Here is a 27,528-nt window from a genome sequence, read left to right as displayed (position 1 = left end):
TGAGGGAGGTGGGGGTGCAGGGACGTAGTGGAGGGTGTATGTGAGGGGGCTTGTGATGTGCAAGGTCTTAGCACGGTGGTGAGGGGGCTGGAAGTGCAGAGTCTCGGCCTGGGGAGGTATGAGCGAGAGGATGGAGGTGCAGGGTCTCAGCAGGGTAGTGAGTGAGCGGGCTGAGGCCGTGCTGGGAGCCTGTGCTGTCACTCTAGCCTGGCCCCCCACAAGCTGTCTCTCCACCTTTACTCCCTTCACCATCTTGCCAAGACCGCACACCCCCAGCTTCCCTCACTCTCTAGCTCAGCTCCCCCTACAGAAAGTAGCCATGCTGGCACGCCAGCCTCCCCTCTCCCCCTTGCCTCTCCCTCCCCGAGGTAGAAGCACTTGTGCCAGCTGCCTATGGGGGATGGAGGGAGAAAAGGCCCTGGGGTGCCTTACACACTGCGTCTTCCTTTTCCCCAGCCCCAGCTGAAAGAACAGTAGCAGGGAAAGATTGAAGTGCATCTCTGTGCTGCTATTCCCCCAGCTGGGACTTCCATTGACTACCCGACTAGTCAATTAACCGATATTTAACATCCTTAGAAGAGGAATGTCAGCAGGAACGGCGAGGGTGCACATTCGAGCTTGGTCTGGCCAGTGGCAATGGTGCGAGGAGGGGCAGTAGGGGAAGAGGCTGTTCAGTGCAGGAGACTGCCAGGGTCAGGTGGTGGCAGCAGGAAGTAGCAGAGATGACCTAAGATGATCCTCCCTCCCCAGTGGGGGGCATGATGTAAGAGCCAGAGGAGGAGCCTGGAGCTGAGGGGACATGATGACATCACACTTGTCCCATAGGACATTTTTTTTATAGGGACTACGCCCCTGCTTGCTACGTTCGCCAGCTCCCTTTCTCTGGCTCCCTTTCTCAGGGGGGAGGGAGCAGGATGTCTGGCCAAGGGAGGAGTATGAGTGAGGGGACTAGGGGGTACAGGCCCCAACCTAAAACCCTGCACCCTGAGTCCTTCACTGCCCTGCTGAGATCCCACATTTCCAGCCCCCTTTCAGCTGGGGAGTGTAGTGAGGGAGTCGGGGGTGGCATGAGAAGGGGCTGCAGCCAGTAGGTATGTGGGGGGGAAAGAGGCCAGTTAGAGGAGAGGCAGGGATGCATGTTCTGCGCTTGGTGCGGCTGGCGGTGATGGTAGTGTGGCGTGAGCAGAGTCTGCAGGCTGTGGGTGAACTGGTGGAGGCCAAAGCTGGTGGTGGCAGCCTCAGATTACTCATATCATGGGACACACTGGAGAAAGTCCAGTGGAGGGCAACAAAAATGATTAGGGGGCTGGAGCACTGAAGAGCAGAGGCTGAGGGATTTGGGCTTCTTTCTTCTACAGAATAGAAGGGGGGGGGGGGGAATTTGATAGCAGCCTGTCATTGTCTGAAGGGAAGGGTTGATGGAGGGAGGCTGTTCTCAGTGACAGATGGCCGATGGTCTCAAGTTACAGTGGGGGAAGACTAGATTGGATATTAGGAAATATTATTTCACTAGGAGGGTGTGAAGCACTGGAATGGGTTACCTAGGGAAGTGGTGGAATCTCCATCCCTAGAGGTTTTTAAGTCTCAGCTTGACTAAGCCCTGGCTGGGATGATTTAGTTGGGATTGGTCCTGCTTTGGGCAGGGGACTGGACTCAATGACCTCCAGAGATCTCTTCGAACCCTAGGATACTATGATTTTTTTCAGGGGAAAATGTCCAAAAGAATTTTTTTCTTTCCTAAGCCAGAAAGCAGCAGGGGCTTCTGACTTGAAAGCCCTCAGGGCCAAAGCCAGAGAGGACTGAAGATAGAGGAGCAACAGCTGGGCTTAACAAAGGAAAGCGGAAGCTGGAGGTCTGGGAGCCAGGGTGTGAGTGAGCATGCTCACCTGGTCAGAAAGATCTCCCAGCAGAGGGTTGTGGAGCTTCTTGCTGAGAAGAAGAAATTTGTTCTTTAGTTGGGAGGGTTGCGGTAATTGTACTGGTGAAAGGTTTGAGGAGCCTGGTTGTGGCACATGCCAGTGTCTTGTGTAAGGCACTAAGGGACCAGATGTGCTATTTTCAGAGCATTTTTCAATGCTTACATGCACTGGGGTAGTTAATGGACTGTGGGACTTTTTTGTGCATTATTTGAACAGTTTGTAATAAACCAGGCCCAAAGAGGGGAATTGCTGAGGCAAGACTGTTCTTGTGGAGTTATTGGGGACTCCAGAGGAGGAAAACAAGCAAGTGGACTAGTTGTGCCACATCTTGTAAGCTTTAAGCATCTACATGGGAGCTTTTATTGTTTCTAACTTAAGAATAAAATGCCTAATTAGAAAGAGCTGTGTTGTAACTTATAACTGCTTGCAATACAGGGTGCATGGCCCTTGGAGCTAGGGTACCAAACAGGTACAGGCTGGTAGGCAGACTGTCTTATTGCAGAAATCACAGTGTAAGGCAAAAGGGAGTGGGATCAAGGATCACTGCCCAAAAACAAGCAATAGCTGGAGTTCTGAGACCTGATTGGGCTCCTAGAGTGAACCATTGGCAGGGAGACACCCTGAAAATGGGACAGGTAAGAGAACAGCAGGAAAAGGGGTGCTCAGAACAACGGGGGAGGGGGATAGGAGAGAGAGAGGGTGAGGCAAAGATACGCATTTAGGCCTTGTCCAGCACAGAGCCACTTAGAGCTCTGCTCCCCACCATGACTTTACCCTCTGCCTGAAATAATGGTGTTGCCTCTAACTTTTCCCATGCAGGTGTGGAATGAATTATGTGCACCAATGTAGAGGTGACAAGTCACATATCTCCACACTGGAAGACTGCATGCAGCAAAATTCATGGGGTAGGGTTGAGGCATTTGGAGTTTGGGAGGAGACTGGGGCTGAGGTCTGGGATGCAGGGGAGGAGGTGAAGGCTGTGGCTGGGGGTGTAGGCTTTGGTGTGGGGCTGAGGGTTTAGGGCACAGGCTGCTCCAGGGCTACAACTGAGAGAACACCTCCAGATCTCTCTGCCTGCAGCAGCACTTGGGCTGGGAGGGAAAGGCACGTCTTTCCACTGGGGCTGTGGACTAGGTGCCTTTCCCCCAGCTGCAGCAGCTCCAGGGTGGGCCTGCCTTCAGGCTGGAGGAGGGGCACTTCTTCCCTGGCTGGGACAGTTCAGGAGCTGGGCTGAGGAAGGGCGCTTGTCGTGGTGCTTAACAGACGGTTGTGTAGTCCTGCAGCATGCAGGAAGCAGGCGTGTCAAGGGGCAGGGCTGCCCTAGCCCTCTGACAGGCAGGTGTGTCAGGAGGGGTCCCTCTAGCACATTCCCCAAGCAGGCTGGGCGAATCAGCTTCTGTGAATGGGCCACCACCCCCCTTTTCCTCCAGTCACAGAGTCCCTGGGTGTCCTAGGGCTGAGAGAGCAGTGCAAGGCAGACAATCAGGGTGTTAACTTCTCAGGAGATGTAAATACACTGATCACACTAGGTTTGTGTCTTCTACTTTTTCTAAACAACCACTACAGCCAGAGATGGATAACTTAAGAGCTGTGACCTCATCACATGACCCAGGAAGCTGCAGACTGAAGCATGGACTTACAGTGCCTATGTGTTAATCTGGCTCTGTGGCTATGGAAAGTGTGGCTGCTGACACAGAAGGGCACATACTATACCCCTGGGCTACATCTAGACTGGCATGATTTTCCGCAAATGCTTTAATGGAAAAGTTTTCCATTAAAAGCATTTGCAGAAAATCATGCCAGTCTAGATTGGCACAGACGCCTTTCCGCAAAAAGTGCTTTTGCGGAAAAGTGTCTGTGCCAATCTAGACGCACTTTTGCACAAAAAAGCCCCAATCGCCATTTTCGCAATTGGGGCTTTTTTGCGCAAAACAAATCTGAGCTGTCTACACTGGCCCTTTTGCGCAAAAGGACTTTTGCCCGAACGGGAGCAGCATAGTATTTCCACAAGAAGCACTGATTTCTTACGTGAGATCATCAGTGTTCTTGTGGAAATTCAAGTGGCCAGTCTAGACACAGCCCTGCTGCTGTGTAGACTTGATCAAAGGGAGCATCAAACACCTGTCTCCTCATGGAGTTGGCCAAAACACAGCTTTAGCAGCCAACCTCACAGCCCTAGTACTTCAGTCTGCAGGACATGGGCGTCATGCAACAAAGCCGTTGGTGCTTTGAAAGAGCCTAGCGCAAAACTTGTGGGGCCCTAGTCCCTATGGGTGCAGTGGGGTACCAGAGGAAGGGCTTTTCTGCGGTCTTGAGCCAGCAGGGATGGTCTCAGCCTTACACCAGGCCACCTGCGTTTTCAAAGAGATTCAACTACAGCACAGTGTACACTGACTCCTGCCCAGGCAGAGCTATTGCAGGACCACAATTTATAAGTAGGGCCTAGTGTCAGTACTTTTGTTACAAGCTGTTACACGGGGCACTGAGCACAGCATGGACACACCACTCTCCTGGCAACAGCAGCCCCGGGCATGGTACATTTCACACAGGTGCCAGGGCAGGGCAGGCTGGCATTGACAGAGCATGAAGCAACCAGGGCACAAACAGTCACAGCAAATTCACAAAGTAATGCCCATGGCTGTACAGCTGGACCACAGCTGCCTCCTCTGCGCTGCAGGTAAGGTGGCCATCAAGGTACCTCAAGAATAGAAGACAGTTGCACTTAGAGCAGAGGGGGTGCAGGGCAGGAGGATGCTGGGGGAGTTCAGGGGTCAAGTCTGGAGGTGGAGGGGCTCAGGGCTGGAGGACATAGCTGTGAGTGCAGGGCAGCAAGGGCACCCACTTCGGGAGGGCAGCGGATCGTTGCTGCTCTTCTTCTGACTTGGAGCAAGGGGAAAGTTTGCAGCCTGCTGCATTGCTCCCTCAGCAGCCAGAAACAAGAGGAAGGCACAAGCTGAGCATGTTCCTCTTGCTCTCTGAGTCAGGGAAAGAGGAAGAAGACCCAATACATGTGACTGCATCCCTCCTCCCTCTTGAAAGGGGGCTGGAGTGGCTAGGGCAGCCCTGGATCACCAGCTAGCTCCTTTCACCTGCCTGACTACCTGCTGCTTAGCCAGGCAGTCTGCAGGACAGCCCCAAGAGCCCAGCCTAGCTGCTGCTTGTCAGAGGGTCACACCAGCTCACTTTCAGCACTGGTCTCAAAAGGAAAATAGAAGATGTAAAGGCATCCTGTTTCATATCAATAGAGGACAGAGTAGCAAAGAACCTGACTGTCCTCTACCAAAGAGGACAAATGGCTGAACAAGTTTCAGGAGCAGCCCTCGGCGGCAGAAATCAAACAGTCAAGCTACTGGAATGTAAGCCCAGTGGCCCTTCCCTTGCTTGCCTGTCTACTGCCTTACATACCCTCTCCCCATGCTCCTTGGGGCTTGTAAGGCCTGGTAGTTGTGCTTTTTTGTGATACGTGCATTGTTCTACCCATTTCCTCCTAATAAATTCTAGTAACTAGGCCTCAAACCGCAGCTCACCAATTCACAATTCCATCCTCACAAGCGTGTGAGAATCTCACACCTGCCTCTCTTGCTGGGTCACAGGCTCAGCTGAGCCCTATGGGGGGAGGGGCAGCTGACATGACCAGCCATGGAAGGCAGGGAATATGTTCTGTAAATCACAGCTCTCTGTGGTCACTGGCCTAAAGGCAGAGCTGGGCTCAGCAACCAAGAGGAAGAAATAGGGAAAGAAGCCTCAGAAGTGAACAGACCTGCAGAAGGACCTTGCCCTGACAGAGAGCATGTGAAAAGGTGGTTTTGCAGGGGAGGTTGTATCCCAATTTACATGACTGTTAGCACTAGAACAGGGACAGCTTAGATACTAGAGTCTTCTAGCCACAGAGGGTGAGGGGCACAGGAGCTGGAATCCAAAGCAGCCCCTTTGTAGAGGCTGATGTCGGAGGTGGGAGGGGTTGAGAGACAGCCTAGCCTAAGGAGGGCTGCTGTCAATGCAAATGGGCAGCTGTCACCTAGATGGGGCTCTGAGTCAGGCTGTAAGTCCCCCACCACTCTCAGAAACACAGGGTCCTGTCTCACTTTCAGAGTGTGCTCTCTCCTGGCCAGGGACTAGTTGCACTCTGCGTCATAGAGCCCTAAGAAATACAGCTGCTCCCCGAGTTACAACCACTTCCACTTATGACCATCCGCACTTGCGACCAAAGTGGTCATAAATGCAGATCTGAGTTACGAACAGCGATCTGTGCTTATGAACAGCACGGTCGCCATGTAACTATGGGATCCGAGTTACGAACACTTCGAATTACGGACCAAGTGTTGGTCTGTAACTTGTTCGTAACTCAGGGAGCGGCTGTAACTCAAAGGTGGGAGTCTGGAAGAACATGAGAGTCAAGCTGATGCTCCAGGGGACCCAGCTGCTTGAGACAAGTGATCTAGGGCCCAGCCCAGATGATGCACTAATTCACTGACTTATTAATGGGATTGTCTAGAAACCATTCACACAGGAACAACTAACAAGGGGAGGGGATCTCTGCGCCCTCTGCATTTGGACAGAGGTTCACAAACAAACTGCCTTCACCTTTGCCATCCCCACTCAGGCCAAAGGCCTGGGCTGCCCCACAGCATCACCCTTGTTTTTGTCTCTTCTATAAGGGAACCACATGCATGTACCATGGGCATTAGCCCCCCTAAACCAGGTGAAGCTTCATGCTGGAACCTGGGCCAAGAACCCCCAGAAAGCCTGTCTGGAAATGACCTAATACTTCACACTTAGCCTTGCATACGCCAGCTACTTAATTCTTATACTGTGTAAGCATCGCCCTTAGGCCACAGATGGGGATGAGTACAGGAAGAAGGGACTCAGCTGTGGCCAGAAATCTGTGTCAGAACAGGAAACAGGCCTGAAGCCCAGCCCTGCACAGATGTGTGTGGCACCTCTGGAAATCAGGCTAAAGAGCCTTTAGCCTGCACTGTGGACCACAGGAAAGGACAGCGGGTGCTGGTGAGCATGCCCACACTGGCCCTACTGCCCCACCAACATCTCAGAATGGGCAGGGCACAGACCGGTGGAACTGTAGAAAAAAAGCGTGAGCCTTCTGTGGCTACCAGGATTGGGCTGGAAGTTCAGAGGGAGCAGATGGGGAAGATGCAGCTTCACATATTATTAAGAGCTGGCAGTAGGGAGATGAAGCCAGATCCCTGTGTGCTAGAGTATGGGAAAGGAGGCCGCCCACCAACCTCTCCCCTGCCCCTTCATACTTTTGCTGTGAGCGCTGATAGGGAAGCATGTATAACACCGCCTGGTCTCTTCTGAGCAAACTCAGGACTCTGAAGACTAGAGCTGCCAGCTGTTTCTGCAAAGGAAGGGGGTAGGGTGTCCTTTCTCCCTCAGGGAGGCTGCTACCATGTTGACACACCCAGGCTTGCAGCATCATCGCTTGGCTTCCTCAGTCACCATCTCCGGCAGCCCCGTCAAAGGTTGGGGGTTAGGCTGAACTGCCTGCACTGTCTCTTCCAGGCTGCTGCTAGGGAACACCACGTAGCGGGCACTCACGCTGCGGGATGTGGGCTCACGCAGGTTCTCTTTGCTGTGCCAGATGCCGTAACCAAAGTACACCAGGAGGCCTGTTGCAGCAAGGAGAGAGAATTTGCTTTAGCAGCAGGGTAAAACTAAGGGAACTCAGAAGGGAGGGCCAGAACTGAGCAGTCAGGGAGGAAGGGAGAGACTGACGCTATGTGCAATGGAGGCCGGGGCAAGGGAAGAAATGGAAAATAAAACACTAATACCGCAGGGCCAAACGCCAATACCACAGGGCCATACCAGCCCCCACCTGTCCCATCACCCAATGAGCATTTAACATGGCCCACTGTTTATGGCCATTCCACCCATTTCAGACCATGTGTGAGCATCACTTCCTATCTTTTAGAACAGCTCTGATCATTCTGCCAGAGTTAAAACCAAACCCCAACAGGCCACTGGCCTGATTTCCCCTCCCAAGGGCCAAGGCCACAGAACTTTTTTTTTTTTTTTAACCCAATAAATTCGTTATTTTACAGATGCATTTTATTACACACTGGGCCACAGGCAGGCCGACAGACTTGCTGGGACCCAGAGCAAGGTGGTGGGCGGGGGGAGTGTGGCTCTGTGCTCCCTGAAGGAGTGGAGCTTCAGGAGACAAGGCAAGCCAGGTGCCAGCCCCCTGTGTGCTGTGCCAGCTCCCTCCAGCCTTCACAGTTCCCCAGACCATGGTGTACAGTGCTCCAGGGACGATTTAAAGGGCTCAGGACTCCTGGTGGTCGCCACTCAGAACCCCAGGCCCTTTGGAAGCACCAAGCTCCAGGGCAACGACCCCCTTTGTATCCTCCTCCCATTGTGGGGGGCTGATTGGTCAACAGCTGCTTACCCAAACTGCACTGCACTCCACCAGGCCTTTTTATAATAAAAAGCAGTAAATTCCTGATTCTCTTTTCTAACAGCCAATCATTCCCTTAGCTCTGGTACCCGGGGCAGCTGGTGCTGCTCTCTTGCCCTTTGTTCTCTCGATTTCGAGAGATGCAAGCTAGGGTAGTGGTTTGACAATTGCCAGGGTGACACTTTTCTTTTGGGAGCTCAGCTCTGCGCTGGCTTTTGTCCCTTCCACATTTCCTCAATAGCCTTGGCATAGCTGGTGAGAGCAGCCAGATGTCTGATCAGGTCTCTGGTTATTTCCTAGCCTTTGTAGCATCAGGTGCAAGCGGACTGCTCAGCTTTTCCTCAAGTACATCCTTGCCTGTGTCTGAATTTGGTGTGTCTCAAACCTCATTCTCTGGGACCTGTATGACTCAGCCCAGCATCACCTTGCTCCTCAAGCTAGAAGGGGGAGTGAATGTCACTAAAGCCACCATCTGCACTCACCTATGATCAGCCAGACGGAGAATCGAAGCCATGTCATATAGCTTAGCTTGAGCATGAGATAGGTGTTCAGGAGAATACTCAGTGCAGGAGTCAGCGGCACCAGTGGTAGCTGCAGGGAAAGAAGCAGCCAGTGATAAGGAGCGAGAACACTTAGGCCAACCACAGCTAAAGCTGATTTCACATGTGCAAATGATGAAAGTGTGGCTAATTGCTGCTGAGAAACACTCTACAGTCTTCCCATTTTGACCCACAACCTCTCCCTGTTTGCAATGAATAGAATGATTTTATAAAGGGTAAAGGACTGACTTTGATATTTTGCTTACTAGTTTGAACCAGGCATGGAGAGCAAGCAGGTGAACATAGATGTCATGCCCCTTCACCACGCTTTATGAAAATTGGCTTAGGGATATGAATTTGCATAACTCAAAGATGCTTTATGCAAACAGGTCATGTAACATATCACTTTTAAAGTTACAATCTGCTGAATGTGTATTGTGTGCATGTATCACTCTTGTATGTAAAATTAGAAATATGAAGTGAGACTGTTGACAGTTCTTAAATTTGCTAATGGGGGGTCACTTTGGGTGCTCACACAAATGATCTGTGAATGGTTGTTTGTCCTATAAGTCTAAACTGCGGTTGGTCCTAGAAAAAAATGTGACCATACCATGTGGTACTGGAATCCATCTTGAACCTGATGTTTTTCCAGGGGGATAGGAAGTACTGAACAATGAGTTCCCACCCCGGGGAAAACTCTATTTAAGCAATGGGAAGTCATCAATTTTTTGTTTCCAGCTGGCCTTTGAAATTGGCACACTCGAAAAGGATACCTGACACAAACAACTCTGAAAAGCTGTAAACCCAGACAGGATTAAAAAATAACTCTGACTTGAAGCTTTTTACCTGAGATAAGAACAGCTATTTAGGGTAAGAATTTGCATGTAATCAATAGATTAGAACTGGCTGGCATTTTTCATTTATTTTAATTTTGTAATTTACTTAGATCTGATTTCATTTGCACCTCTTAAATCCTATTTTTTGTATTTAATAACAATATTTTTGTTTATTATCAAGCCCAGTGTAAATAATTGTTACCGGGGATGATGGAGGAGTGAGGGCAGGGAAAGGAACCACAGTGCATGTCTCTCTTTCGTTGATAAAGAGGATGGACTTTATGAGCTCTCTCTGTGTAAAACAAATTTGTTTCGAGTTCTGGTCCCTTTGGAGGGCTGGTTTCTTGGATGCTGAACTGATTCAGTGTCTGTGTTGCTCTTCAGGAGGGTGGTAATCCCGATGCTGTGCTTGTCTGGGGGAGACCACAAGACAGGGTGGTGGAGTACCCCAGGGGGCAGGAAGGAGGGGATCAATGACTTGATCAGCACACTGAGGGATCTAACTTGGCACAATAAGCAATTTAGTTACCAGGTGCAGTTTGATTATATATAAAATAAATCTGTATTTGTATGATGCACCCAAAACAAGACAATGTAAAAATTTAGAGCCTACAAGTCCATTCAATCCTACTTCTTGTTCAACAAATTGCTTAAACGAGTTTGTTTACATTTACATAAAATAATGCTGCACGATTCTTATTTACAACATCACCTAACAGTGAGAACAGGCATTCACGTAGCACTGTTGTAGCCAGCGTTGCAAGATATTTGCATGCCAGATAAACCCATTAGTCATAAGTTCAACCTTCCTCTCTACTGCAGAGATTATTGTGCAAAGACCACACCAACCTCCCTCATGTCACAACAGCCATGAGGACAAAAGGGCAGATGCCTACCTGAAAGGTCTGAGTGCTCTGCTGCTGCTCATGGACCCCAATGAGAAGTAAGCTCAGCAGAAATCCCAGGCTGAAGAGCAGCAGCAGCAGGGAGTAGCTCCAGGTGGGCAGGTGAAGATGAGTGTTGCCAAAGACCAAGATGGAGCACAAGCATATGGCAGATACCATCAAAGTCACCACAGCAACCGTAACCACCTCTCCAGGATAGAAGTCTCTGAGAAACTCCAGGTAGGGCTCGAAAGCTGCCTTCAGCTGCCCAGGCTCCCGGTGCACTTTGGCTTTGTCAGTGCCTACCAGCTGCAGCTTGTCTGAGAAGGACTCATATTCCTTTAGCTCACTGGGGCCAGCACCCTCATTCGGCCCAGGACTGGACTGGCTCCCTGCAGGCTGAGAGGGAGCTGCCGACCTCTCTTGCTGAAAGCGCAGCACCACAACGCTGGCTGCCACGAAAGTGTAAGCCAGCAAAGTGCCAATGGACAGGAACTGCACCAGAGCCTCCAGGTCGAAGATGAGAGCCATGAGAGCCATGAGCACCCCAAACACCACAATGCCAATCACAGGCACCTGTGTGCGGGGGTGCACTCTGGAGAATATCTGGAAGAAGAGTCCATCCTCTGCCATGGCATAAACAATTCTGGGGAGGGAGAAGAGGTTGCTCAGCAGAACTGTGTTCATCGCTGGAGGGTGGGGTGGGGGGGATAAAAAAAGAGAGAGGCCACAAGTGTCAGAGTGAGAGCCACACACCCACATCTGCCCACATTACCAGGAGGAGAGGGGGAATTGGGAGTCTAGCTCAGGGACAAGGCAGCATTGGAGTTCCTGAGCTCATGTGTGCTGACAGTGAATGAGGGCATCTCTCTGACTCCACCTCTTCCAAGAGGAGGCCACAGTCAGGCTCATTTGCTCATGCCTGTGGAGGCTGTCACTCCTCGGTGGTTTTCCTTGAGCAGGAGGGAGCCGGCACATGGCAGAGCCGGGGCTCTGGAGCCCAGAGAATACTTGGCCAGAGGGAGAGATTGCCCGGGAGTAGGAACTCCATCCAGGACGCAGCTTCATTCCCTGGGCCCCTCCACAATGGGGGCAGACCAACAAGTAGCCACAAGCAATGGGAGTGAACTCACAGGGAAGAGGACCTGCAAGGAGGTGGAGTTACCTTTGTCTAGCTTGTGCAGAGAGGTAGGGGGGAGGCAGTTCTACAGGCTGAGGGCAAGAGGGGTGGGCCTGAGGGCACTCAGCCCATAGCGCCATCCGGACTGTGATGAGTCTCTGCCCCAGCTCCCAGAGCAATTTAGAGGGACCTGAGGCTCCAGCAGCAGCCAGAAGCTCCAGGCCCTTTTGAATCTCCAGGTACCATGGCAATTGCCCCCTTTGCTGCCCCCAGGTGGCAGGCCTGGTGGCAAACCTAGGAACAGAACCTTGGACTGCAAGAGCTAACCAATACCTTGAGGCTATGACTCAGGCCCTGGAAACATGCAGTGTGTATCCCAGAAAGGTTACATCTTTCACATATCCTGCTAGAGGATGCAGGCCAAGCTGCTAGAGCAGGGGCTGGGATATGATGAGCTTTTAGCCTGTTCATACTTACCACAGATGGAACCAACAGCTACTATAAACCCTGCCCACGAGTAACCCCTTCTGTAAAAGGCATCTGCCAGGGCGGATTCGGGATCCAGCGTGTGCCAGGGCACCATCAGCGTCAGCACCACGGACACCAGGATATAGGCCCCCGTGGCCAGGCCCAAAGAAATGGCTATTGCTCTGGGAATGGCCTTCTGGGGGTTTCTGGCTTCTTCACTGGAGGCTGCTATGACGTCAAAGCCTACAAAGGCATAGAAGCAGGTGGCCGTGCCTGCCATGATGCCTGACAGTCCATATGGCGCAAAGCCACCTTCCTGGGCACTCCAGTTCTTGGGCTCTGCAAGAATGAATCCCATAATGAGGATAAAGAGGATCACACCTAAGCTGATGCCCGAGAACACGTGGTTAAGCCAGGAGGACACTTTGGCCCCAAAGGAGATGAATGCTGTGGCTATCAGTAGGATGCCTGCTGCCAGGAAGTCTGGGTAATGTGCCAGGAATGGCACTTGCCATGTGCCAATGTGGGTCTCAGTGAAATTTTTTATTTTATGATTGAATATAGAATCCAGGTAGCCACTCCATGCCCGTGCTACTGCAGCGCCCCCAATCATGTACTCAAGGAGCACGTTCCAGCCAATCAGGAAGGCCCAGATCTCACCCATGGAGACGTAGGTGAACATGTACGCAGAGCCTGTCTTAGGCACCCTGGCACCAAACTCAGCATAACAGAGAGCTGCCAGCAAAGAGGCAAAGCCAGCAATGATGAAAGAAACAATGACAGCAGGGCCAGCTATCTCCTTGGCTACTGTGCCTGTAAGGACATACAGGCCAGAGCCAACCATGCCCCCTATGCCCAACAGTGTCAGGTCAATAGTGGAGAGGCATCTGTTGAAGTTTGTCTCCATCATGTCCTCCTCCAGTGTTTTCACCCGGTTGAGTTTCTGGCAGAAGCGGGTTAGGTCCGCAGAGCGAGGCAGCCGGCCTGCCATCTCAGGAAAACAGCCCTGCCCACAGCAGGGATGGCTGAAGGACAGGGAAGGTCAAATCAGCGTTTCCTGTACAAGTTCCACGTCAAAGACCTAGTGAGGAATAAAGAAAGTATGAGCCAGTCTGTCTCCCCACATGCAGCCACACTGTAACAAACTCAGGTGCAGGAAGCACAAGTCAGTCTCTCGATTGTGTAACGCCCAGCATTACATGATCTAGGATGTTTCTCTCCAACAGTTACCTGTAGCAAGCAGCAGGGACTCTGAAAGATTTCCACCGAGCCCCTACATTCTCAGACCTTTGAGTCTGAGTGTCCAAGGATTTAGGCTTGACTTGGCTTTTCCTCAACGAACCACACCAGTTATGGGGAGTTTTGGATTCTAGCCACAGAGTTTGTGCTCTCTGACAATGCAGCTATGGAATCCAAGAGACATAGGAAAGAAGCAATTATGTATTAAGTATGTACCGGTGCTCCATCAACACCCTAAAAGTCCCCTCCCAGGAAAAATTTCTGCTCATCCAGGAGGGCATCTGTCCTTTGTTAATAGAACATAGAATTGATTCCAGATGTGTATCCATGAAATATTTACAAGAGAGCAGATGATTTCTTTGAATGGGTATGGGCAAGGCTGGTAGCATAATCTCTAGTTAAGGTTGACTGACATTTTCAATTATAAAACCCAGTTTTCAGTTAGGTATATCTTTGCCAAACATTAAGGCTATGTCTACACAGCAGCATTATTTTGGAATAAATGATGTTATTCCAGAATAACATAGTCTGTGTCTACGCTACAAGCAGTTATTTTAACAGAATGTCGAAATAAGGTCAAGCTGGAGGACTTCTTTCTCTAACTCCTGTAACCCAAATTGTACGAGGAGTAAAGGAAGTTGGAGGAAGGGTGTCTAACTCAGACTGCCTGCTGTGCAGACAGTATAAAAAGCTGAAATAAGCTATTTCAACTTAAGCCACGCAATTGACGTAGCTCAAGCTGCGCAGCTTATTTCGGCTTTAGCCCTGCTGTGCAGATGTGCCCTAACAGTCTGAAATTTCCAAAGGTGGGTGTCTACTTCAGCTTGACTTCTTTTAGAAAATGTTATTAAAACCAGGTCAGCTATTTCAGAGAACAAGGCTAAGAAGGGCGGGAGGAGGGAGGGAGGTAGGGTGGGGAGAATTACACTGTTTTACTTATGTGAACAAAAACTCCTATAATCGTTTTACTGAGAAACTCTGGCCTCTCCAGGCTTTGAGGCAGGGCCTGGCAACCGCAAGGAGGTTACTCTACAGTCAGGGACGTGCCTACTAGAGACGTTAAATTGCATTTAATTAGCTAATTCCATCAACTACTCGATTCGTTGATAAGGGGGGGGGCTACAAAGCCACAGTGGGACTAGCTCCCAGCCCCAGAAGCTAACCCTGCTGCAGCTCTGGTTTTAAAATTTATTAAGAGCTGCCAGGCTCTTAATACATTTAAAAAACAGAGGCGCAATGGGGAGGACTGTGCACAAGCCGGGACAGCTGATTCCCAGCCTGTGCCTGGTCCCCCCATTATGCCTCTGCCTCCCTGCCCCACTGTGGAGACAGTGCTGGGGGGAATCAGCTTTTAAGCCAGCTCCATCCAGCACTGGCTCTTGCACCCCCCTTGTACCCGCCTCTGATAGAGGCAGCAAAGGGAGGAGAAAGCAACTAAGGGAGTCACTACTCGACTATCCAATAAGCTTCTGCTTATCAGGTAATTGACTAGTCGCTTACATCCCTAGTGCCTACTGCCGTCTCCTCAAAAATCTACCCAAATTTGGTCATATTCTAACCTTTTGAGGATGTGTGAACCGAAATATTCAACACTCAGTAATCTCTGACAGCTTCATTATCTAAGAGTCCATCGGCATTGAGCATCCAGTGTTGCCAACCATGAGTGAATTCCCAGACACTCCATAAAAATGGGCTAAAATTGGACTTGCCCGTAAAATCATTTAGATATCAGTTTTAAAAAAAACCCACACTGAGCTTTGCAGTGGAGCTGAGGAGTTCCTCCTCCTTGGCCCCAGGGTGAGTGCCATGCCATAAGGCCACTCCAGGGGCAATGCCTGGGGCAGGGGCTCTTTCCACCTTTGACTTTGAACTCTTCTTCAGCATTACTTGTGTCACCACAGCAGCAACTTCTGGTGGGCACATGTACAGCACACTCCCCTGCCAGGCTCCCCGTTATTGGGGGGCAGAGCATGGAATACAGCAGGCTGGGCATATAGCAGCCTCCCACAGACTCCCTGCCAGCAAGACACAATGGGGCAGTCACTTAAATATAAGAAATAAATTGTCCACTGTTATGCTGGATGGATTATTGACAAAAATGAACCTTTACTAAAGCAATGGTTGACAGTGTGGCTGCTGCTGTGTATGATCACAGTCTGGAGAACTTGGAGAATGCGGATGTAGATCGTAAGTAGGTTAAACAAGCATAACGCATTGCTGTTGTGATGTATGAATAAAAACACTAAATACTGTTTACTTTTGTCCTTTTGAGCCATCTTTACAAGACTGTGTCTGTAAAAAAGTGTGGTTGTCTGTAATTTTTTCTCTACTGTCCATAAAAATATTTTTCAGCAGTTGGAAACCTTACTCACAGCTTGTGTGTGCTAACCAGACTAAGTATATTCTGTCATCACAGGATAGCAGGGACTCAACAGGACTTTCCCTCTACATTTGTCAATCTCTATCTTAAAACTAGTTATGTTGTTATATGCATGATTCCTACTGGGAGATTGTTCCAGAACCTCAATCTGGTTAGAAAACATCAACTAATTCCAGGCCTAAATTTGTTCATCGCCAATTTATTCCCGTTTGCTATGCCAACACTGTCCGTTAGCTTCAATAGTTCTTCCCCTCCAGAGATTTATGCTACTCTCCTTTCCTTCCCAATGTAATTATGTAGCACAATCATATCTTTCAGCCTTTTTTTGAACAGGCTAAAAAAGCTAAGCTCTTTTAATTTCCCCTAATATGACAAGCTCTCCATTCCCCTGATTAACTTAGTAGCCTTTCTCTGCCGCCATTCCAGTTAGTGTGGCTTTTTTGTTTTGTTTTGCTTTACCATGAGTGGCCAGAAGTGTACACAGTATTCCAAACAAGTGTCTTATAGAATATTAATGCCATTCTACATGATATATGTCACGATACACTCCTGGATCACATTTGCTTTTTTATAGCCACATCACATTGATGGCTTATAGTTATCCTGTGGTTGAACCACAAACTCAGGATCTTTTCCTTCTTTGTCACTTCCAGCTGATGAGCTTCCATCTCATAGCAGAAATTCTTCTTATTAATCTCTAGCCGCATGACCTTGAACTATTGAATGTCATCCCAGTTCTATTACTCCAGTCTAAGGATGGTAAGAGGGGAGTAACTCATTAATCCTGTAGTCAATAACATTTTTATTGACTACACAATTAGTCGATAAAGGAAGGCTCTCACAGTCCTGGCTCATGCCAGGTCCAGGAGCTACCCCTGCTGTGCCTCTACAGTTTAAATGTAGTAGGACCCAGACCTGGTGCAATCCAGGATTGAGCTGGGCTTGGTCAGTCCCTGATCATGCTGGGTTCAGTAGCCCCATCCACGGGGAGTCCAGGGAGTGCTGCCAGAGCAGCCTCTGCCCACGGCCAGCCTGGACTGATGACGACAGAGGCTGCTTCACACCAGCAGACCCTGTTTGGGGGGTTCCTAGCTCCCTGTTGGGACCCCACATGGACAGGGGCTGCTGCCAGAGGAGACTCTGTCCTCAGTGAGCCTGGGCAAGAGTGGGGCAGAAGCTGCTTCACAGCAGCCTCCCCTGTCCCCCACCCCCATCTTGCTGCTGCCTCTTTTAGAGGGAGCAGCATCGGTTGAGGGGAAAGCAGGCAGCCCAGGTTTTTAAGCTGGCTCCCCCCAGCATCATCTCCTGCTTCCTCCCCCCTCCCCTTGTTGCCTCTGATACTTGCTAATATCCCTATTGCAGTCCTCTAGATCATTCTGTTCTTCTTGTAAACTATGCTGATCCCTGTCTGTACTCGTGGTGCCTCCTAACTTTGTGATATCAGCACATATGCCTACTTTTTGTGCAAAGGTCATTAATAAAAATACTAAAGACTGATCTTTGAGTAGCCTCCCACTGGCTCCATCATTCACTTTTCAGCACAACCCATTGTTTCATCCCTTTACTAGTTCCTTGCCCACCTTAAAATTTGTGTGCACACACCCATCTTCTACCGATTCGCTGATTAAATGCTTTATTGATATTAGATCTATTGCATTCCTCTCACTTAAAATATCATTCATCAAAGAAAGACACTAGATTAGCTTGGTATTTTATTCCTTTGGTAAGCCAATGTTGCATTACATCTCTTTCCATTTACTTCCATATATTAATTATTCTAGCCTTCACGGTTTATTTTAAAGTCTTATATACAATTCAGATCAGACTAAGTCTTTGTCTACACTAAGGATGTTAAATTTAGATTAATCAACTAATTGAATAGTTAATGTAATTTTCATTGGCTATTTGATTAGCCAAGAAGGGAACCCCCACCTTTGAAATGTACCAAGAGCCCTGCCAGCTCTTGCTACATTTCAAAAGTAGAAGCACTGCAGGGATCATGGGGCCAATGGGGGACTCAAGCAGTTCCCTGCTGGCCCCACACCTCCTGCTTTTGAAATGTATAAGAGCTCCAGAGGGGGCTCTTGTACATTTCAAAAGCAAAGCATGCACAGGAAGCAGAGGGCCAGCGGGGGATTGCTTGGGTCCCCTCTGGCCCCATACTCCCCGCAGCGCCTCTGCTTTTGAAATGTAGCAAGAGCCTCGCTTTTGCTACATTTCAAAGGCAGAATCGCCACCAGTTCCTGCTGCGCCTCTGCCCCCCACTCTCACAGAGACAGTGCTGGAGGGAACCGGCTTTTAAGCTGGCTCCCTCCAGCAGTGGCTCCTGCTCTCCACTTTGCTGCCTCTCTCCAATAGAGCCAGTGGGGGAAGGGGAGTGACTAGTCGAGTCCAAGTAGCCGATAAGCATATGCTTATAGTCGACTAGTCACTTACATCCCTAGTCTACACTTTTAAAATTAAATGTAATGCTCTATGTAACCCTCCTCCACAAGAGGAGTAGTTATCTGTACTGGGAGCCCATATACACTGGTGCTTTATAATGCTGTAATTTGCTGCGCAGGGTGTGTGTGTGTTTTTACCCCCCCTGAACCAGAAGGTTGCAGCACAGTAAAGTGGCAGTGTAGACTAAGCCTAGGGGTATGTCTACGCAGCAAGTAGACCCCTGCAGCTGGCCTATGCAGCGGCCACAGCCTCATGGAGCTGTTTCTTTGCTGTGCAGACTTGCAAAGTGAGAGGGTCCCAGAAACTGGGCTTCAGTACATACCCAGAAGTCTACACAGCAATGTGACCAAGCCCTCTGAGCCCAAGTCAGCTGGCATGGACTGGTCACAGGATCTTCTTTGCCGTGCAGATATATCCAAAAAGTTCTCTCATAGGCAAGACCACTTTTGCCTTCCTTTTTAAAATTTAAATATTAGATTAATTATTCTCCTGAGACTATTTGACAGTGCTACAGAATTTCATGTGTCAGCTGTTAAAGTATTCTGGGAGAGAAATTACTGCCCTTCCCCTGCCATGTGATTGCATTAAGCTCTTTAAGTGTAGCTGCCACCACAGATGTGGCTGAGAACTGGCAGGGAAGAGAGGAGAACAAAGGTGGCTGGGTGCTGCCCTGGTGCATTTGTGATTCTGGACGTGTTGTTGGGCCACAGTTTGTTACAGTTGTAAGCCAGAGTGTTCCAGAGACTGTCCTATCTTACGGCTACAGCCAACAGGCCTCCAGCAGATCAGGGCAGCTGGAATGCAGTGCTCTGACAATTCCCCTTCCCTCGTCTACCAACACTATTCTCCCAGCATGCCCACACCCAGGGGGCAATGAGCAGTCCTCCTTTAGCATCCACCCCTCCTGCCTCCTTTCTCCAGGGGAATTCCTGTGCCTGGGTTCCACCATCTTTTATGCTACACACACAGTCATGGGGTTAGCACAAGGCCCAGAATCAGAGCACTGACTAGCATAGCAAAGAGCCCTAGTCTATCCACCTTCTGGGTATGGTGGGAAAACTACTTTTCCCTAAAACGTTTCAGATTGCAGATCACACAGATCTTGGGTTGTTGCCAGCTGCTGGGCCTGTCACTGTCAACGGTGGCTATTGGTCCACTTTTATCACACACTTCCAGTGGGTCAAGACTGTGTGGGCTCCTCATGAGGGACCACAGAACCTAAACAAGTACACCCAAGTAAACAAGGGATGGGATCTGAGCCAGTACCCCTGTCTCATCGCAATGCCTTCCAGTGACAGAATACAGTGCAGCATGAGCTTGCTCTGAGACACTTTGCCTGTAAGGTGGATGGCTGGGTCCAGGACATCTCTCTCCCTAGGACACAATTGCCACTTGCCAGGCCTTGGAGACAGTGCTACCCCCTTCTCCATCACACTGCTGAGCATGGGCGGCAGGTGAAGGCCCAGCTGGGGAAGGCAAACCCAAGCCCCGCTCCTTCCACCTGAAGCCACACTCCTACCCCCAGACCATGCCCTTTCAACAACCTCCCCGACAGCCAAGCCCTGCCCAATCCTGGCCCTCAAGCTCGATCCTTCTGGAGTGCCAGCGCTGCAAAGTCACGGCCCCAGCCCTCCCAGGTGGCCAGGCCCCAGCCTTCTCCAATTCCTAGGGAGCCTGACTGCTGCGGAACAGCCCCAGCCCTCCCTGGCTGCTGGGGAGCTGGGATGCTGCACCATTGTCCAAGCCCTTCTAGGTGGCCAAGCAATGTAGGCATATTTGGGAAGGCAATGCCTTCCCTTGCTTAAATTACCCACTGCCCATGCCGCTGAGGTGGTAGACGTGGGACTAGATTCAAGGTCTATCTGTACTGAAATCATACCCTGTGAGTGCATTATAAACATACCCTCACTGTCCCCACATCCATTCCATGTGGCTCTGTCCTCCTCTAAGAGTGACTTGGCCATATATAGAGGTTAATGATCCTGCAACAGCCTTGGCAAACAGAGCCAGGTCTTTCAGCTCAAACAGAACTAATGCCTGCATTTAGAACCAGCAATTTCCAGTAATCACACTGTCAACCACCCATCCAGGGAAACATATAACATCTTCCCACTGTCATGGGATAAGAGAGAAAGTCTTCTCATGGACTGATAACTGGTTAAAAGATAGTAAACAAAGGGTAGGAATAAATGGTCAGTTTTCAAAATGGAGAGAGGTAACTAGTGGTTTCCCCCAAGGGTCTGTACTGGAACCAAGCCTAGTCAACATATTCAGAAATGATCTGGAGAAAGGGTTAAACCATCGGTTTCCAAACAGGAGGGCATGCTCCCTTGGGGGTGTGTGAAGAAATTCCAGGGGCAACCCAACCCCCAACCATTGGCACGAGGCAACCCAACCCCCAACAAGTTTTGCTGCTCTGATCACGTCCTTTTTTTTTCTCTCAAGAAGTTTTGCTATTTTGGAGTATGTGTATGTGAGGGTTTTTCAAAAATTAAAAAGGGGACGTGATTCCAAAAAGTTTGGGAACCACTGGGTTAAACAATCAGGTGGAAAAAATTGTAGATGATACAAAACTGTTAGTTAAGACCAAAGCAGACAGTGAGGAGCTCTAAAAGGATCACACAAAACTAAGTGACTGGGCAACACAGTGGGGGTGTGTCTAAACTACATGGCTCCGTCAATGGAGCCATGTAGATTAGGCTGATCGGCAGAGGGAAATGACGCTGCGATTTAAATAATCGTGGCTTCATTTAAATTTAAATGGCTGCCGCGCACTGCTGACCAGCGGATGATCAGCTGTTTGTCGGCAGATCGGGGCAGTCTGGACGCGTCGCTGTCGACCAGGAAGCCTTTGTCAACTGGCGCAGGTAAACCTCGTTTCATGAGGCATACCTGCGCCGGTCAACAATGGCTTCCTTGTCGACAGTGGCACGTCCAGACTGCCCCAATCTGCCGACAAACAGCTGATCATCCGCTGGTCAGCAAAGCGCAGCAGCCATTTAAATTTAAATGAAGCCGCAATTATTTAAATCACGGCTTCATTTCCCTCTGCCGATCAGCCTATTCTACATGGCTCCATCAATGGAGCCATGTAGTTTAGACACACCCTGGCAGATGAATTTTACTGTTAGTAACATAATCCCAGATACAGGCAGTCCCCGGGTTACGTACAAGATAGGGACTGTAGGTTTGTTCTTAAGTTGAATTTGTATGTAAGTCGGAACTGGTACATACTGTAGGGGAAACTCTAGCCAAACATTTCTCCAGAGCTCAGTTTTATTCTCCCACACCTCACTTCCCTCAGTCCTTTATTCTCAAGCTGAGGTGTCTGCTGAGAAAAGCCGCTCCGCGTCTCCCTGGTCTGCTGGGGGGAAGCAGCTAGTGCGGGGTTGCCTCACCCCGTTTGTAAGTAGGGATCCGATGTAAGTTGGATCCATGTAACCCAGGGACTGCCTGTATATGCATAAAATGATGGGTTACCATTTCAAGAAAGAGATCTTGAAATCACTGTGGTAGTTCTCTGAAAACTTCCACTCAAATGTGCAGCATTCATTTTTAAAAAAAGTAAACAGAATGTTGGGAATGATTAAGAATGGGATAGAGAATAAGTCACAGAATATCTTATTACCTCTATATAAATCCATGATATGCTCACATCTTGAATATTGCACACAGATGTGGTCACCTCATCTCAAAAAAGTTATCTTGGCATTACAAAAAGTTCCAAAAAGGGCAATAAAAAAGATTAGAAGTATGGAACAGCTGTCATACATGGAGAGCTTAAGAAAATGGGAACTTTTCAGTTTGGAAGGGAGATATTACAGAGGTCTATAAAACCATGGTGGATAGGAAGAAAATGAATAAAGAAGAGTTATTTACTTCTAGGACCAATCCTCCTGTCCACAAGTTCTGTGCCCCACAGGGATCTCAGTTCCTACACAACCCTAAACTCCACTCTACTCCTAACAATACACTATGCTCCCCCAGCCTAACTGTCCCACCTTCCCCTGCTCAGAGCCACCCAGGCTCAGCAACCTGAACCTGATTACCCCCATCCTCTGGCTCCTCTCCACCAGCTGCTCCTAGCTTCCTGGTTGCTTTAACTCTAAATCCACTTGTTCAACCCTGCTAGCTCACCCAACCCTCTTCCTCCCTCCCAGCTACCACTGACTCCACCTATCCGTCCCTTAATTCCAGCCTCTTGCTAGCTTGGCCTCAGTGTCTCCTTCCCGCCTTTATACACTCTCTGCTCTTCCCAGTCCAACAGTAACACCATGTGGCTTTCACATGCCCCAACACCCCTACCTGAGTCCTGAGGCCCTAGTTACTCTGCCCTCATTGGCTGTGATGCCCTCTCGGAGTCTCTGGTGATTGACCCTTCCCTGGTGTGTATCCAGCTCCCTCTCTCCTAAGGGGCAACCCATGGAGCTTGAACATTAGCTCCAGATCCTCTGGGAACTCCTGTTTTCAGGGAAAAGGATGGCAGCCTCTCCAGCGCCAGGGCAGAGCACAGCCAGCAGGCCTCAAATTTGCCAGCCCCTGGGGCGCCCATCTGGGGCCCAAGCAGGCAGGCAAGCTGAGCAGAGCATCTTGGGCTCGGATACAGATTTATCTGAGGAGCACAGGCGAGCCTCTCCAGGCCCGGCCTTCTGGGGAGGGGGAAGATCTGGGGGTGGAAGCAGGTCCCCAGTCCCGGCTCGACTAAGGGAGGGAGCAAAGGGAGGAGGGGGCGACCAGTTTTTGTGTGTGTGTGTGTGGGGGGGGGGGATTTGCAAGAGTGGGGGCCACCTCTCCCACCCTCCCTCGCCGCGTGGCGGAGCCCGCACCTGGCAATCCCCGGGAGACGGGCCGGGTCTGCCCCGCTGCAAAGGTGCCGCAGCGCCAGGTGGCCGGCGCGGGGTTCCCGGGCCGCTTACCTGCCAGGGGACAGCTCCCCTCTTCCCGGCGCCGCAGGAGCGCTCAGCCCCAGAGCGGCTGGGCGAGCCGGGCTGCAAAGCGCCGCTCCCTGGCGCAGGACGGGCGGCCGCTGTCCGGGTCTGCCGTGCCCATCACCGGCGCTGTCGTCATTCGCCACCTCCCCACGGGGAAACCAGCTGGTCCCAGCCTTATTTACCTTCGCCCCGCCCGCCTTCGCTCTGCGGCGCGCCCCGCCCCGCGGCCGGCCGGTAGAGCCCGGATCAGGCCGCGCCCCGGCAGCAGGCTGCAGTCGCAGGCACAGGGCTTGGCTCAGGCTGCTCCGGGTACCGCACCCTGACCCCGTCCCTTTCCTGCGCGCCCATCACCCAGGCATCAGAGGCTGCCTAGCCCCTTCCCCCGGCTCTCTTCCCTTCCCCCCTCTACCTCCTTTGCAACTGGGGAGCCGAGACAGAGATGAAGGCCAGCATTTGCAAACCTGTTCACTCAGACCTCCTGCTAGCTGGAGGAAATCAAGGATGTGAATCAGTCATTGGCACTTGCACGCCACACTTGGCATTTTCCAACGGGAAGGAAAGTCCCTGCTCCAAGGAACTCACAGCCAAAGGACAGAGAGACTGAAGTGGAAAGCGCTGCTCACAGGAGATCTGTGACAGACTCAGAGCCAAAGCTAGACACTGGTTTCCTTTGGCCAGTCTCCCTTACCTTAACCCCAAGACCCACCTGGCTCCTGCTGGTGCATCATTCACTCCACAAAAGCATCCTCTGGCTTAGACCCTGTTTCTCACCTTTTCAGGTGGTGACCCCTGTGCCAGCTGTCACAACCCATCCCCTTGATATTTAGTATAAAAATCAGAGTAAAAATGGATCACTGCCAACAGTAATTGGCCTACAGAACGGATAGGTGGCTACTTCAAGAGTATGCCAAAGCACTGGACCTTAACAGGTGAGGGGGTGCAGGGAGTGAAACTGTCTTTGCTTTAGGTGGCAATAACATTTTCAACACCTCAGGATCCCTGAATTGCTTTTTTGTGATCCCTCCACTGACTGATCATTTCTATCTTAACCAATACCAAAAGCTGATTCATTTGAGGCAATATTTACAATAGCATCTAAGTGACTTGGAAGCCTATATATATATATATATAAACTTTGATTTCTAAATTAATTTAGGAGGGTTTTTGGAAAATGTACACTTGATCTTTTACTGCAGAAGAATCAGCTATCTGGTTAAATCCTTTCAGAAGCTTAAGACTTGGTTTAACTTTAGTTCCAAGTGACTAATGACTCCTAGAAATACATAGGCACAAAAAGACAGATATCCACAAAGCATATCTTTCTATGCTGGGCACCTCGGTGCATGTACTGACTCTGGAAGGTACCGTCAGTTACTGAGCTATCAGCTTGCCCACAGCAATGCACAGGGGTCCCTCCTGGAGGCAGCTATGTCCCCTCCCACATGTGGAATCTCTTTTACTTTTGAGACATTGCATGCTGTGGTCAAGGGCTGCCTCAACTGGACTGAGCTTTACTCCAGTTTGATAATCCAGGAACTGAATTGCTTACTAAGGCCCCCAACCACACACCATTGGGATACCATTCCTGCAGCTCCAGGGCTCCAGACACATGCTAACAGGTCACAATTCCTCCCCTCACCCCAGCATTAGGGGAAATTTTGCTTCATAGAATCATTTGACTGGAAGGGACCTTGAGGGATGATCAAGACCTGGTTCCTGCACTCATGGCAGGACCAAGCACCATCTAGACCAGGTGCTTCAAAGTAGGAATAAGATCCTCCGGAAAAGGGCTTTTTTTCCGGAGGATCGGGGCCAGTGTAGACGCTCTTTTCCGGCTTTTCTAAAAGCTGGAAAAAAGCGGCGGACATTTTTATTTAAATGCCGCGGGGGATATTTAAATCCCCCGCGCATTTCCCAATTGCGATTTCAAAAATTACCATGCACCTTCCGGAAAAGGGGCCAATGTAGACGAGCCCACTGAGTTTTAAGCAATGGTACACTACACTGGTGCAGACCTTATAATCCAGTAGTCACTGGTCTCTTTCTGCGGGCCTTGCATAACCAGTGGGAGAGGTATGGTGGTTAGGGTTGCCAGATGGTTTAACGAAAAATACCAACACACACCACCCCCCCGCAAAAAAAAAATACCGGGGAAAAAATTCTGTTGAGGAAAAAAAGGGGAGACCAAAGTTGTAGAGCAAAAGATAAAAAAGGGACTCCCAAGAGTTATTAAGCATAAATAAATAAATACATAAATAAAATAAAACAAAACAAAACAGCATTAAAACAACATGCCCCCTTTAAGTGCATGCAGAGTCAGAATAGGTTTAGGAAGAAGTTGAGCAGTAAGACCCAGGGAAGGCATTGCTTCCCCTTGCTCAGGTCTTTAGGCTTTTTGCTGGTATCCATCTTGTTTTCTTAGTTGAGCCAGAAAGCAGCTTCCCTGTAGATCCACGTAAGCAGGGGATCGGGGGATGGGCCCGGTTGCTAAGTGTGTCGTAGGGTTGCCAGGTGTCCAGTATTTTCACCTCCTGCAGGGACACACCCCCACACAAAATACCGGACATTTTAGGTGTCCGGTATTTTCTGATTTTTTTACTGGACAGAAGGCAAAAATACCAGACTGTTCAGGTCAATACTGGACACCTGGCAACCTTAGTGGTGGTTTGGATTCACTGGGCCTGGCCCATCTTGACAAACTGGTCATAGAATGGAATAGCAGAAGATTAATTAGTGGGGTTTTGTTGTAAAACAAAGTTTAAGAAATCTTTGCTAGATGGCCACCTTTTTTACAAAGTACCCCTTCCCCCCCAAAAAAAATTGTAAGTACTCCCAGTACCTACAGTTTTCAGACACACACAAAAAGTTTCTACCATTGCAACACATTTGTTTAAACAACTTAATTGTAGCTGGGAAGACAATGAAATTTTTGGGTGTAAAAAGTACAAAAATAATAAAACACTGTAAAACTTAAAACAAAAATTCAGATATCTCCAAATTTCTGTTGTGTTGACTTAGCCCCCCCAGACTTCTCTCAAGTATCCCTAAGGGTACTCGTACCACTGGTTGAGAACTACTGGCCCAAACCATTCCTCATCTATACAAAATGTTCTTCAGTTAAATAATCCTGCTTAGAAAAGTGAAAGCTGTGATTTAAAAAAATCATATGGGAAATGAAAAACAGGAGATGTTGACAGACTATAACTGAGCAGTTATGAAATGAACACAAATGATAACGAAAGCTAAAGGGAAGCTATTGGTGAAAAAAAAGTATGATCAGGAGACAATGAGGAATTTATATATATCTATATCAGGAATAAAAGATATTCACATTCAGAGTTAGCAAGGAAGTGTCGATCCATTAATATATAGGGATGTTAAAACTGCCAAAAATGATGCAAATAAGACTGAAGTGTTCACTACAGTTTTCTGTTTTTATTTGGAAGGAAGCTGGATGTCATTCAGTTTACAATGATGTAGTAGGTCAGGACAATGATGTAGTATATTCAAGATTTACTGATGCGGCGTCCTGGCAGGTCTCTTGCTCTTGATAAACATTTGGCTGCATGCATTTGAATGTGCTCCCTCAGTATATTATGCCAACTCTGCAAGGATAGCATAATAGACTTCAAGAGAGCCTCCAAAAACCACAGATTCAGATAAGATACGAAGGCACCTGAGTACATCAGTAGTCTTTGGTAGCCAGACAGTTTGGTAGTTAGAGACTATATATGTAATGGACTTAGGACCCCTCGCCTGCACTCCAATAAGTCTACTTTGTTGGTGGAAAAAACAAAAGAGGAAAAACTGGGTTTTGGCAGTTTTTGTTTTTCTAATGAAAAAAATCACAAATTTCTAAGATAGACATGGATTGGTTTGTTTCTTTCTTCAAAACTTCAGTTTTCTGTCTAAAAAAAGTTTTAATAGAAATTTTTCCACTAGCCCTAAAATGCATCTGAAACAAAAACTGTAGGTCACACTTAAACAATGGAGGTGATATCCTGAATAGCAGTGACTTTGCAAAGGTCTTAAGGAATAAGCAACTGTACATGTGCTTTTCATGCAACACTGTAGCTGAAAGGGTTATACCTGATCCTTAGGGCTACGTCTAGATTGCATCCCTTTATCGCAATTGCTAATGAAGTGGGGATTTAAATCTCCCCCGCTTCATTAGCATAAAAATGGCTGCCGCTTTTTTTCGGCACGGAGCTTTGCCGGAAAAAAGCACCAGTCTAAACGCAGATCTTTCGGAAAATAAAGCCTTTTCCAAAATATCCCTTATCCCTCTTAAAATAAGGGATAAGAGATCTTTCGGAAAAGACTTTATTTTCCGAAAGATCCGCATCTAG

General features: G+C 49.2%; 1 protein-coding gene across 1 annotated transcript; it reads right to left on the bottom strand.

Moving 5' to 3' along the window:
• Nucleotides 1-4,331: 4,331 nt before the first annotated feature.
• Nucleotides 4,332-23,372, bottom strand: SLC7A4 (solute carrier family 7 member 4). Its single transcript, XM_075898220.1, has 5 exons — nucleotides 23,165-23,372; nucleotides 12,194-13,265; nucleotides 10,609-11,285; nucleotides 8,820-8,928; nucleotides 4,332-7,549 (listed from the first exon to the last, which is right to left on the bottom strand). Exons 2-5 carry the CDS (start codon nucleotides 13,173-13,175, stop codon nucleotides 7,356-7,358), a joined length of 1,962 nt encoding a protein of 653 aa, XP_075754335.1. The 5' UTR covers nucleotides 13,176-13,265; nucleotides 23,165-23,372; the 3' UTR covers nucleotides 4,332-7,355.
• Nucleotides 23,373-27,528: the final 4,156 nt, after the last annotated feature.

The sequence above is a fragment of the Pelodiscus sinensis genome, chromosome 15 (assembly GCF_049634645.1).
Source record: "Pelodiscus sinensis isolate JC-2024 chromosome 15, ASM4963464v1, whole genome shotgun sequence".
Classification (NCBI taxonomy): Eukaryota; Metazoa; Chordata; order Testudines; family Trionychidae; genus Pelodiscus; species Pelodiscus sinensis.
Note: the sequence above shows the minus strand (reverse complement) of the source record. Positions and strands in the feature narration are given on the sequence as shown.